Below are 14,318 nucleotides of genomic sequence, written 5' to 3' on the forward strand. Positions count from 1 at the left end.
ACACACACTTCTTATTCAACTCCCCACCCATCCCGCTCTGTTGAGAATGTTGTTGCATTGTTTTGATCTTGCAAGCTGCACTATAACACAGAGGATCATTTTGAAATTGCATGATTGAAGAAGGTTCTAGTTCAAATTATTATATAGTGTATAGTACGTATATTGTTCTATAAACATTTACATGTCTGTGTTTTAAGGAAAGAATAAATTCACTGTGGCTTCTGTACACGTATGGAGGGATGAAATGAGCGAATACTATTTCGGATTGGTCACTTCCGTCGCCGTTGGGTAGTAACTTCCTGATTGTGACAACAAACATGGCGGCGCCCTTAGCACTACACCTGGAGTTTGGGTCTGTACATACTTCATTATTTCTATACTTTGACAGTCAAGTTTGGAATGTTTTACGGTCATTTACGATTGTTGAGTGTATCTTCGCGTTCCACGCAGTGTGAAAAATGAAAGAGAAATGTTCGGTGCGTTTTAATAGAAGCGTGAGTGGATGCTTCCAGACTCGCATGGTAATCAGCCCATGTTACAGGGCTATACTCTCACACCAGTAGATGCTTTTCGAACGTTATCTTGCGTCTAATATGATGCACATGTGCCCTGTTTCGCATGGTAGATAACACATTTACTGTTGGCTAGTGGCGCAGCTTCACTATACTACGTTTAATATGATGGTGGTGGGGGGGGGCAGAAGAGCGTGTGGTGTGTGCTGAAAGTTCTGCATATGTCACGACAGATGAGACTTGGACACATAAGTAGCCTCTGACCGTGTCTTCTTCGACACTAGCGCCCTTTTAGTCTAATTCTTTCAATTCTCTGAAAGAATGCTACCACTGTACATTGAGATAGAGGCATAGTCATGCATGTTTGAGGTTTTCTAATTAAAAACAGGACGAGGAGAGAGAGACATATTATTGAAATTTGGCTCACTTCACGGGTGGACTCTGGACAAAGTACTAGTGAACTGGCTAGTGAGTGGTCAAACCTGTCTCTCTCTCTCTCTCTCTCTCTCTCTCTCTCTCTCTCTTATTCTCTCCATCTCTCTGCTGTGCTCCACTGATCTCTGGGCTCTAAGCCAACCCTAGAGGAATGGATTCTCCCAGGGATGTGAGCTGTCTTTATGGGCCCTGCACCTGCAGCAGAGGAAACACACACTTGCAAAGTCAACACACGTGCAAATACAGAACACACACACACTCAGAGTTACACTCTGAGTGTGTGTGTGTGTGTGACTCTGAGTTACTCACAGAGTAACTCACAGTCAACACTTTCAAACATACATTTGCATACTAACATACCAGACCTACATGGTCTACCTGCCTACTTACCTACCTACATCTGTCTTTCTCTGTCTCTCTCCTTCTCTGTCTCTCTCTGTCTCTCTCCCTCACTCACCAAGGAGGATCTATAGAAGTCTGTCCTCTGTATTTCTCTGTGGGGGGGAAACATCTCCCTTTTCTCTCCCAGGCCCCCTCTTCACCACATCACTCATACCCCGCTGAGGTTAACACACCCCTGCAGCTTTAATCCTAGATTAGGAAAACAATTAGAATACCACCCTGATGGAGTTCAGACTACTATAATGCTGTATACTGACTCTGTTATGTCAGATGTCATGGATTGCTACTTTATGAAGTTATAAAGGATGTCCCCCCAAAAATCTGAATCTTTCCTTTTCAGAGGAGGGGCAGAGCTTCTGTTTGACGGCATCAAGGAGCATCATGTGACTCTGCCCAGCCAATCAGAGCTCTGTGAGTATTATTCGTCTGTCCACAAACAACGTTCTGTGTATATCAAATATTTAGCTTCGAATCAGAAACCTATAAACTGCAGCTGTAGATATTCGTCCAGCTAGCTCTGTAGGGTGGCAGACAGAGGGTCAGGTCGAGCTGGGGAGATGTGTGATCATCAGAAGGCCACTTGGTGTGAAAGAAGGGATATTCATTACACAACCAAACACAGCTCACATCATGTCGTGCTGCTTGCTCCCTTCTCTTCCTCTGTTTCTCTCTCTCACTCTTTCTCTCCCTCTCTCTCTGTCTGACCTGCTGCTGACTGTCGTCTGTCTCTCAGCCTGTATGTCCATCTCTCCTCTTAGCCAGTCCGTTGCTAATCGGGTACAAAAAAGCAAATTCCTGAGTCTCTCCTCCATAACAATGGTGAGGAATCCCCCTTCCCTCCCCCTGCTTCCTCCCCTTCTCCTTCCCTCATATCCCCTCCATCCTCCTCCCCTCCCGTCTCCCTCCTCCGTTCTCCCCTCATACCCCCCCCCCCTCACTCCCCAGTTGCTAGCTAGTGTGTGTTAGCCTCCCTGGGGCTACCAGTCATTCTGCTCCTAACTGATCCATTAGGCCCGCTCTTTCAGTTGCTAATGTTGCCAGTAGTTCTGCTGATGGGGCCTTATCCCAAGTACATCGTCGAGTTGGGAGGGTGGCGTGGGTTACTGAAATTGAGGGAAGAGAGTAAGATGGTTTTGTTTTGTGAATTTAGAAGAGGAGGGGGGGGGCGGCAAGGGGGAGGGTATTTCATGGGGGGAGAGGGGGGGGGAGGAGGAGGAAGAGAAGAGGAAGAGAAAAGGTAGACAGGATAAGGTGTCTGAAGTCAAAACCTCAGAGGAACGTATACATTTAAGAACATGAGGACATACCGTATATTACCTCCCTACAACATTATTCTGTTTGACCCAGTTGTGTGTAAACAGAGAGTAATACGGCTCGTTCTTACCTTGTCAAACAAAGGGTTTGTGTCCACGGCCTGGCAGGGTAGAGTCTCCACAACAACCAGAACAATAGTTGACCAGAGCCAAGAATGTGAGCCATGCTTGGCCTTGGTACGCCGACTGACCTGTGCGTGTGTGTTAGATTGTGCACTAGTGTGCTTGTTTGGGTGCTACTGTGTGTGTTAGCGTAGTGTGTATTTATGTTGGTGTGTGTGATGGGGGTTAGCGTTGGGTCTGCCGCTCCCATCCTTCCAGGGTTGGAGCAGCTAGAATGGGAGGGGGTGCTGTAGATATAATTGCTTCAGAATCCTGGCTCGCTCTCTTTAACCCCAGGCAGTGATTGACGACCTCTGGATGAATCCCCCTTAATACAGACCCCCCCCCCCCCCCACCCCGAATCTCCCCTCACCCCCCTTTAGTCTTCCCCTCACCCACACAGTCACCCCTTTTTCAGCAGCTCTCCATTCCTTATGACAGACTCCCGAGCGCCCCCCCCCCCCTGACCCCGCCGTACCCCCTCCCCCCCCTCCCCCCCAGTCTGACCCCCCTAGAACTGCTCCCTCTCACATCTCTTCAAGATGGATAGCTTCAATCTGCCCCTCCCACACGCCGCCATCAGAACAACGCCACGCTCTCAAGAAGAAAACAATTTCTGTGTGGGGGGAGTGTCAGGGGAATAGAAAAGAATAAATAGAAAGCTTTTTTTTTTTGTCGTCGTCGTGCAGACATCTCCCCCCCCCACCGCCATCATCACAACCACACAACGCGGCTCTCCCATGATGCACCTGGAGGCCTATGACGCACCCCGGTGTCATCCCCTTCCCCCTCAGAGCCCCGCCCGCTCTGCCTGGCGCCGTCCTTTACGTCCTGCGTAGCTCTGGCTTCCTCCAGCTCCGCTGTATGGCGGACCCTCGGCGCGGCAGTGCTGCACACGCGCGCACACACACACACACGGACCTGGCTCCATGTCTTGGCCGACCTCGGCATCGCAGCGACGCGAGGTACGTGGCCCTCACCACGCTCAGATAGACATAATGACAGAGAGAGAAAGAAGAAAGAAAGAAACAAAGGGATAAAGAAGGGAAAGAGTCACTACCACAAAGGAGACATTATGAGAGTGGTGTGATTGTCTCTGTTTTTATCTCTGCTGAGGTTCAGGTCAATATTCATTGCTTCCTCAGTGGCTCGATCCTGAGCATCAGTCTTCTTTATGGAGTACTAGCAAGAGAAGGAGAGAGAGAAGGGGGGGGCTGGAGAAGTTAGGCTCATCATTAACTCCTTAACAGCCTCCCAGTCTCCCAATTAACCTGGACCCGCTACACACACCTATACACATAACCCTACGCAATCACACAAAGAGCTGTCATGCTGGGTTTCGCCGCACAGCTTGAAAACAAAGCGCACCCTCTGTTTTGGTCATTCCCGAGGTTCCTTCAGACGCTGGTTTTGTCAGCTTCCAGAGTCTGAGACGCTGGAGTCCACAGCCGCAAATCTGGAATGTGTGTGTGTGTGTGAGACAGAGAGAGTGAAATAGAGAGAGGGGGTAATGGCAGTCCTGTTCTTGCTCTCATGCACCATCATAAGGCATGGACTAACATAATTATTAAATCTGATATTATGTGCACACACACACTTCAGAAACAGGTTTATTGCCAAGTAGGTTTACACAAATACAAGGATTTTTTAAACATAAAAATAAACATATACACTGACGTCGATTCACTACCCCTTTAACGTGCACTGTATGCTCCTGTGTATCCAGATACTATAAATTATGTTTTATTATAAGGTAACATTTGGAGGTTGGAATTATTTGAGGAAAGAACGACAATTTTGCTGTTTTTCAGTATTCTAGAATTCTGCTGTTCGCCAGTGTTCTAGAATCCAAACAGCTTCCAGTGTTTTCGAATAAAAGCAATTGCAAGCGTTCTCTCCCCAAAATGTAACCGTCCCAGAGGTGAAGGGCAATCTTTGTTCTTTCCATGGTCCTAGACATCCTCCCCTCCCCCTCGTCCCTGCTGCCCCCCTGTCCCCCAGCCAGCCGAGCCCTCCGTCCCCGCCTCGGGTCTGTCGCGTCACATCGACCGGGGTGCTGGACCCACGCACCTTGAACTCTGACTCCTGACCCCTGACCCCTGTCTGTGTGTGCAGGGGACATGAAGCAGCTGCTGGTCTGGATCAGACAGAACCTGCTAAAGGAGCGGCCCGAGCTCTTTGTCCAGGGGGACACCGTGTGAGTACACACATCATCACACACACACATGATCACACACACACACCCACACAATACTGTCTGACCACCTTCAGCTTCTTCTCTGGGTCGTACGTTGATCTGATCTGGCCAGAGAGAGGACCACATGTGAGGAAAAGGAAAGACGGCCGGGGCAGGGCATCAGGCTGCATACACAACTGCTGTAACCCTGAGGTGTGGTCCTGGTGGGGTAAGAGGTGATCTACAGACAGACAGGCAGGCAGGCAGGCAGGCAGGCAGGCAGAAAGGAGGATCTGAGATGTAGAGAGGTTGTGTTGGCTTAGCGAGGACAGCGAGGTTTGGTGTCTGATTGGCTTGGCTGGTTTTTACTGCTTTCTTTACAGACAACTATTTATAGGGCTATCTACCTAGCTACCTAATGGGGGAGGGGGAAGAGAGCTTGGACACCTATAGACTGCACCAATTAGCTTGTGTGTGTGTGTGTGTGTGTGTGTGTGTGTGTGTGTGTGTGTGTGTGTGTGTGTGTGTGTGTGTGTGTAAGAGAGAAATACACTATGTATTTGATAGACTTTAAATTGTCAATCACCTTTAAGGTTTCTGTTTGAGTGTGTGTTTTGCGGAGGACGTGTGTGCGTGTCTGAGGGCTCCTGCCTAACCGCCCTTTCTCGTTGTGATGTCATAGCTATTAGTTGTGCCGGGGACGCCATATAGGACCTACGGTTGAAGCTGACATGCTACCATTCTACAGCACACGCTACACTACAGCACACACACTACCTCATACCATCGGCTCTCCTGTGAAGGGGCAGTTCACGATCCCAAGACGAGACACGATCAGATGCACACACAGTCGCACACATTTACACACGTTCACACACGGTCACACACATTCACACACATTCACGCACATTCCTCGTTCGCCATCATCTCCTCTACAGCTGTCATTTGAATCTTGTGCTTTATGCCATAACCTGTGGGCTCGATTTTAGCAGTGTGTGTGTGTGTGTGTGTGCGTGCGTCGGTGCGTGTGGAGCAGATATGTGGTTAATGTTGTGTGCTGTCCGATGCGTCACAGGAGGCCTGGGATCCTGGTGCTCATTAATGAAGCCGACTGGGAACTCCTGGTAAGTGTGTGTTGTTAACAGTATAGCGGGGGGTTGACTGAAAAAGCTCTGCGACACTCACTCACACACACACACACACATACATACACACACACATACACACACACACACACACGTACACACACATGAAGAGATTATTTGTACAATTTTGCTTGTGTAAGTCAACAACCAAAAATGCAAGGGAAATTATTAGAGAGAGATTTCAAACATTTCTTTCTGATGTTGTGTTTCTCCCAGGGAGAGCTGGGGTACCAGCTTCAGGACCAGGATAATGTAGTGTTCATCTCCACTCTCCACGGAGGTTAGAACTAAACACACACACAGACACACCGCCTCACCCAGACGCACGTCCTGGTCTGCACTTACTGGTCTAGAAGTCCACCCGGACCGTGGACCCCACCCCGCTCTCAAGACGTCTCCTCTCCTATTGTCCCTCTGACACAGCAGAAAAAAACCTCCAGTGTTTGGTTGACACACACACACACACAACTTGGGCCAACCCACTGTCAGTATACTGGGATGCTGTGATTTATGTTCTGTGGGGACATTGTCCTCAAACCTGTGACAGGGTGAAGTCCACTCCTATGTCATTTTGTCCCTATATGCGCTCTGGTTCAACGCGATATCCACCCTACGACATTTCAACCATACACACACAGCAAGGACACAGTGGATATGGACGTTTTTTGTGTTCCTTTATTTTATTTCTGAAATAAAAAAATTACAAATGTCAGCTCACATTGTTTCCTCATTACCATATTACAATTTCAATAGTGACATTTATGTAACCCAAATTGTTTAGGCTGGATTTGACCTACGAAGTGAAACATTTTATTATGTGTTTAATACATGATAAGATACTTGTTTGATTTATTCTTACGTTTTGATCTTAAATTATGATAATTATGGCACAATGTTTTAGTAGATCATTTACTAAAATGTGTTGCATCAGTAACATTTGACTTTTAAATACCTTATGCATGTTTTTTTGTTGGTAAATATATCAGAACATGAAGAACAAGTTACAAACATTGTAATTTTTTTTTTTTTACATAAAATATAGTCCAATATCAAATTAAATGTTACTGTACATTGGTTAACTGTATGACATTGGAGATAATTTTCTTCAACGTGCCACCGAGGCATTTAAGAATGTTAAGAATTATCTTTGTTGAACATTTATACCACGGTGTCTCATGTCACAGTTATTTAATTGACTGATGTTGTTTTGTAAAAGTTCAGGTCTGATCTGATCGATACACACGCAGTGTGCTCAGATATGAGTCGCAGGCTCATTGTAACGGTCGTTAAGGATTATTTAGGTCAAATTTGCTCCATAGTTTCACCTCTAGAATATTCATATGGAGAGCACAGAGGACCACGGCGGGAGGTCGCTGTCCCGCTCCCGGCGATGTGCTCTCCGGAGCTCCAAAAGCCCTTTTCGCGGTTGTGGAGTCGATTTGCAACGGGAAACCGTCTGATAATAGTAACTATAATGCAGATGCTAATGAGGTGCACGAGGGAGAGCTGTTGTGTCAGTGTCCGGGCTGTTTAGCTCAGGCGTGTGTGGCGAGAGAAGGGGTGGGGGGCTTCGAAGTGGGGAGAGAGGAGGGAAGAAAACACACATCTTCCCCTGCGGTGTGACCTGTCGATGGGCCAAGAGTCGGTCTTTTCCACAAAACGTGTGAATAATTATCAAAGACAATTCTAACTGGGCCTCAAAGCCAGTTTAAAAAAACTCCTTTGTTTCCAACAATGTTTTACGGCGTGCATTTATCTTGTTGCCTAATTTGTTTATTGTCCGCTTAACAAAATGCAAGCTAAATATACAATTATTATCAATTTTAACTATTTTGGAAGACATAACTATTAATTCTGCCACGTTGAAAAATGCCTGTGGGTAGTCTAATTAATGTAATGTTTTAAATCTGAAATCTGAATCACGTTTTTCAGACTATTCTAGTTGGTCATTTTTCTAAATAGTTATTTCATTATTTAATTTTTTATATTATATTCTTGTAATTATAACAATGGTTATGACTATGATTCATATATTTTTTTTTCATTGCTCCTCGTTAAATGATAGGATATAGCCCGATGTATAGGCTAAGTAAGCTAATAGGCTAAATTAACAGAAACAAACAAGGACTGTGTAGGCAACTTTGCAATAAAATAAAAATGCTACCGATATTAGCCTATAGGTCCTGAATTTTAACAAGCGTAGAACACAATTTGTGTAGTACATTCAAATTTACTATAAAGACATGCCCATATTTGCTCACAATTAATTGTTGTTTAGATGTGCATCAACAGCGATTTGTTTCTGCTCCAAGTCTACACTGATTTAAGGGGAGGGGGGGGGGGGGGGGGCAGATTATCAAGGGACTTTTCAATGGAGTTAAAAACGAAGCCATACCAATGGATATGGAGGGTTTGTCCAAATATTTAGTTGAGTCTGTTATTATTTAGACTAGACTTTCTGTAAATCTGTAATCTTATTAGTTGTTACTTATAATTTGTAAATGAAGACGCAAATCCCCACAACAAAATCAGCGGGGGTGGGGGGGAGGGGGTAACTTGTAGATATTTTAGCTCTAAAATCATGCCAAGTTTGTGAAGCTCAAATTCAGTAGGATAGGCTATATAAAGGATTTGTCCCATTTGTTTTCGATCTGAAAAGTCCATGTTTGTTTGATTTAGTGAAGAAAAGAGAGATTAGGAGAAATGTGTGCTCTTGCACGCCAATGTCAAGTGTGAATTTCTCCGCAATAACGTATGTTTTATTATTCTTTTTGTCCTGAAAGCTGAAATACACTAAACCATATCAAGGACGGAAGTGTGTGTGTGTGTAGGCCTAAAGAGTAAGCTACGAAAGTATAGGCTACATTTTATTTCTGTGTTGTGTGTTTGTTTGCTTACGTGCGTGTGTGTGTGAGAGAGATAATTATTGAGTATAGGTACATGTAAAGTAAATGGACAAATCTGAACATTTATATAAAAGATGATTGCATGTGCATGGTTGTTTAGCCTGCACCAGGCCTTTATAATATAATGTCTGTTATATAACGGAACCTTACTCTAAACATGACAATAATACCACTAATATCCCAATAATTCCAATGACATGTGTCATGTTTTTATAATAGACCTAATAATATCCACGGTTTAAAAAAAATACATTACAGTGTAGCCTAAGTCTACATGAATAACACCCGCAGTATCAAATATGTTTGATTACTTTATTTGATAAAACAAACTAAAGGGAACCAGCCAATAAACTAGGCCAAGAACTCTCTCACGTGCTTTTAGGTGAAGTGTCACTACATTCTAATTTAGTCCAAGGGTTCTGCCCCATCACACGTCATCATATACGTCCTGAAAATGCTGCCAATCTCTCTGTTCCCACGCTAGCTGGCTCCACTATATGTTCATGGTTTTGTTTTTAACATACGTAGGCTATCTTATCTGATTAATCCATATCGACCCAATTTAATTATGAGTAAAACAAAAGGACTGTTCGACATATTCGCGCAAACTCGCTTGTATCATCAATAGGCCTGCTATAATAATAAAGCGGTATTTACTGTCCATTGAACAATGACACACACTTTTCTGTTATCGTTTGTTTCTGGGTTAACACTATTTTCGTTTTTGTGATCTTTATCAACTGCAGTATAGGCCTAGTAGCAGACGAGTACCCTATGGAATATCGAGTGAAAGCACTCCTATATCACAAGCAATTGTACAAGCAAAACAAAAACAAGAAATTAGTGAAAATGCTTTATTATGCGTCCATCCCACTGATTTAGCAAGATCGTGGTGCATGCCTGGACTGCTTGTCCGAACGAACTTCAATATTGCCATACCCTTACAGACTACTAATCATTTTGGACCATGACCCCTGATCATTATTGTAGCCCTATACTCATTTGATGGTTTAGCTTTCTGTCCTGTTCTAATGATAATTTTCTCAAGACCGGAGCTGAGGACACAATGCAATTACAGTTTCACAAGCCTCTGTATGGCTTGTCAAGTAACTGTATTGTACAAATAGTCAAAGTCACTCGATATATCAATGGCTTCGATCAATATTTGCCATTTAAAACAAACCGAGTTGATTAGATTTTCGAGTGTAAATACTCATTGAGACCTATTGGGCGCAGCAGGAGAATGCAGAACACGGAGCAGATGGGGTTTCCACCACTTTATTGGCCTGTCGAGGCAATCCTTCCTCTTCACCATACAAGCACATTCACATTTGGGCCTCTGTGGAAATATTTAATTTCTTACCTGCCGTCGGGTAATAAAAATATAATAATACAATAACGAAATAGCACACTCGTGGATGATTTCATGTTTTAGGGGCTAAAGCTTCGACGATCAGGAGCCTCCAGCAACAGATGTCCATACACAATTCTTGGGTGTTTGGTTTGACATTTTACAAGAATTGCGTTTGGACAATCAACCGCTTGGACTCAGAAAAGTGCCCTGGCTGGAATAAGTAAGACAACATTCACATCTTCGAGTGATCAAATAGAAGTTAGACTTAACAGGCTGCACCAAATGCACTTGTTTTAAGAAAAGCTTTCTGTGATAGGCCTATGCATTAGATGGCAAATCGTACAACCTGCCATTTTCGATAAACAGAGTAGCCTACGGAATCAATCATAGCCTATTTTTCTATTCTCCTAGCAGTTTAGCCATTTCTATTGAGCACACAGTGTCGTGATAAGTTATTAATCATTCATAAATTCTACAATATAAGTTGCCTTAGGTCATTGCCCACTAACAACAATTGTTTCTGTTAAGAGGCCTATGAAATGTTCTCCTGAAAGGATATCTTGCCGCCCAAAAGTTGTAGCCACTTCAACAGTTTCTTCTACAGTCCTTGTATTGTATAAGAAGAGTACCAGCCTGGTGTACATAGCAAGGCCTTAAGCTATAGATGCTATGTTTAGGCCTCTACCATTCTGCCATAATTCAGAGCAAGACTCAGACGCACTTCCGTTGCGTTTCTTTGCCATTCTTTCATCACAAACAGCCTACTTAAGAAAGAGGAATTTAACATCATATCTCGGATGTTAAGAGTATCTTTAAACAATTCCAGTATTTGACAAAGGAGCAATTTAGGCAACAATATGCAAATGAGAACACGAGTGATACGAATTCAAAGTCCGGGCTTTAGATTAAAAAAAACGTTTCGCCATATCTGCACCTGTGAGGACGTACATTTGTGTAGCTTCCACACCGCGTCATCGTCAAGTCTTCTGGTGATCTCACAAACACAACAACGTCCGAACGATCCAACGTCAATTCATATGGGAGATTTTCTATAACTTTTAAAAAAGGAGTGTTTTTTTCCCCAATTATTTTTTCTCTGGTTATTGAGAGCGCATAAGATGAAATGGAGTAGACCGCTCAGTCTTGTGCGTCTTCTCCTATTCCCACGTCTTGCGCCGTAGGCTATCCGCGTCCAAATGCCCCCAGCAAGGAGAGGAAAGCAAACCAAAGCAAAGCGTGCGGGAGCGAGGATGCTCGGAGCAGGTTGCCAAAACCCTCAGCTCAGCGTTGACTTGATGGGACCCTTCTCTGGGGAATGGCAACGAGTGTCCAGATCGCTCCTCTTCTTTGCTTTTACTTGGTCTCGTCCAACAATACGGTGTTGCCGCGACGGTCGGCGAGAGGGAGTGGGGACGAGATTCGCTTGGTACTGAATTTGAATAACACCACGGGGTGATGAATGTCCATTGTGCGGCTGAGGTAATGAATCTGCACTGTCCTCTGTAGCACACACAGGCCGGCAGCTGCGAGCGGGGGGGGGGGGGGGGGGCAGCAGCCTCTTAAAGACACAACAGCCCCATTTTCTGTCACCCCCTCTCTCCAATCTCTCCAAAATTGATGACAATACCAACAGTGTTTATTCAAGACCCCAAAGTACTGACAGCGCTGCATGACGTTTGTTTTCTGTGTTCTCTCTCTGTGTGAGCGAGCTTGTGCAACGCTGTAACCAGTCACTGGACATAAAGCCATTCCTTGACCATTCTAAGAGCGAAGTATAGGCCTGTCTGTATGCACAGAAAAGGCCGAGGGTCAAATAATGAGATGGGGCGAGTTATGTCAGCGTGTCAGATGGTTAGGTCGGTTATCATACTGTAGTTTATTGTTTTGACAACAGTGACATAATTGAAAATTGCAGCAGTACCATTTTACGTAGAAAATAGTCCTATTTATTATGCTCTTGATAAGAGATATTCCATAGGTTATGTCACAGGTGCCATTGCGTCTGTCTCGTCGGTAAACATTTCCGTCTTCTCTTGTCCTCACCGCACACTGGGGTTCGAACTCGGGGTACTCCTGACGCACGCACGCGGCACACAACGGCCACCTCAAGCAAAAAAAACTAAGAACACTTTAGCCAGCTACTGATGAGTGAGTTTAACAAATTCAAACTCGGTTACACGTACAAATGTTTTGACCAGGAGCCGAATTCGGATAGGATGCGTTGCTGCGCTTGAAGTGCAGGTGCAGGGCCTTCAACGTCCCCATAGGCTAAGGGGTTGACAGTAGCAGGCCTGCACGGAAATGAGAAAATAATTCGTCAGGTGTTAATCTTAATGGTGTTTGGCTTATTAATCAGGTTTAATTTATTTTTAATTAACATTCCTTAAACGTTGAACTAACAGTGGTTGAACGTAGCACAGGTAGCATAATCACATATCTGTTGTTGCTTGCGTTTTTGTTGTTTGTTTATTTTCTTTTGACTGTTGTTATGGTCTCATTTTTAGCGATTTTACTTTTGTGAATCACTTAGTGTCCTGGCTCGGTGAAAGGTGCTACATTAAATAAACGTTTTAAGCCTACAGGATTCTATAAATGAAACTAAAATATGATTATGCGTAATATATAGGCTATTATATAATAGGCCCTAATATATATATATCTTATAAATATATATAACATGTTATCTAAAGACGAGGATGTTTTTGTCAATGTTTATTTCCTTTATTTGTTTATGCGTAAAAAATCAGAACGCAATAATCGTTGGGATAATGTTTCTCTTTGTGAAATATTCTCCCATAAATAGAATGTTCTCAAAGCAGATCCTGACCATAGATACAGTCTATGATCCAGACCTTCTGCACATTAGTGCATCGTTTTCACGCTCGCCAACGTCCACTGATGGAACCCCTCGCGCCTTCGCTCATCTCTCCCCAATAAATCATTGAGTTGATCCCGCCCCTCAGGCATGGGGGGTCCTCCTCCTTAAAGTAAAATCCGTTTTCTCTTTCATCCCTCAGAAGGAGGCGAGTTAACCTCTCCTGATCTCCCAGCTCGCCTTTCTTAGTCCCAGAGCTCTATTCAGATCTCATTTGCCCCCTGAAAAGCAAACTTCTCCACACCGCCTTTTCACGCCTCCACTTGGCGGGAACTCTGAAGAGGAAGTTATGAATCTGAGTCAGTATGTGGAGGAGACATTTACTTCAGAAGAGTTCAGATTAAAAAAAACATTAATTCAGTCGAAAAATGCAAAATTCTACTGAAACTCCTTTTTCTTTTATATGGATTGTTCGCAGGTTATTCTTCAAATTTTATTCACATGTTTAGACAACTTAAAGCACAAAGAATTATGTTTAACAGGGCTGTCTTTAAAATAAGCACAAGTTATAATTTAAGTCTGAACTTCTGATAGAAAAACAGGCATCCATTCAGCAAGTCCAACAGTCTGCCAGCCAGCCAGTCAGCTAGCCTGACAGTCTGAAAATAACCCAGCCAGTCATATAGTCCAGCAGTCTGCCAGCCAGCTATCCGGTCAGAGAGTGAAGCCAGTTTGCTTTCATGTGAAGGGGTGTACAAACAGACCCATCGGGGGGTCCATCCCGGCCCTGTGGAGGCCTGAGTGGAGCTCCCCAGTCTCCTGATCAATGCTTAACCTGCCGAGGGAGAGGGGCGGTGGTGTAGAGGGGCCCAGGACAACGGGGAGGACTATCAGCCCTTCTCTGGAGAGATGTGGGGGACAATGGAGAGGGGATCCCCCCTATGGAAGCCTCCCCACAGGGAAGGCATGTCTGTCATGCTGGGAAGGTAACAGCAGCCTGGGACTGCCCAAGGCTATAGAAGGTACAACTAGCAGCTAACGGCTAACGGCCGATAGCCTATGATAAGGTAAGGTCAGACTGAGGATTAGTTGAGTATACATCCTACCGCTAACCTGCTATGTGCTGGCTGAGAGTAAGAAGAGAGTGGGCGCTAATAA

At 44.5% G+C, this 14,318-nt stretch overlaps 1 protein-coding gene across 1 annotated transcript; it reads left to right on the forward strand.

Annotated features, from left to right (window-relative positions):
• Positions 1 to 312: 312 nt before the first annotated feature.
• urm1 (ubiquitin related modifier 1) lies at positions 313 to 6,802 on the forward strand. Its single transcript, XM_067250672.1, has 5 exons — positions 313 to 352; positions 1,690 to 1,760; positions 4,880 to 4,961; positions 6,016 to 6,064; positions 6,302 to 6,802. Exons 1-5 carry the CDS (start codon positions 318 to 320, stop codon positions 6,368 to 6,370), a joined length of 306 nt encoding a protein of 101 aa, XP_067106773.1. The 5' UTR covers positions 313 to 317; the 3' UTR covers positions 6,371 to 6,802.
• Positions 6,803 to 14,318: the final 7,516 nt, after the last annotated feature.

The sequence above is a fragment of the Osmerus mordax genome, chromosome 14 (assembly GCF_038355195.1).
Source record: "Osmerus mordax isolate fOsmMor3 chromosome 14, fOsmMor3.pri, whole genome shotgun sequence".
Lineage (NCBI taxonomy): Eukaryota > Metazoa > Chordata > Actinopteri > Osmeriformes > Osmeridae > Osmerus > Osmerus mordax.

What these genes read in the sequence shown, in the direction of transcription:
- urm1 (XM_067250672.1), top strand. Translation starts at nt 318, where the DNA reads ATGGCGGCGCCCTTAGCACTACACCTGGAGTTTGG. An exon ending in GCCCAGCCAATCAGAGCTCT is followed by an intron (nt 1,761 to 4,879) that starts GTGAGTATTATT and finishes CTGTGTGTGCAG; the next exon opens with GGGACATGAAGCAGCTGCTG. An exon ending in AAGCCGACTGGGAACTCCTG is followed by an intron (nt 6,065 to 6,301) that starts GTAAGTGTGTGT and finishes TGTTTCTCCCAG; the next exon opens with GGAGAGCTGGGGTACCAGCT.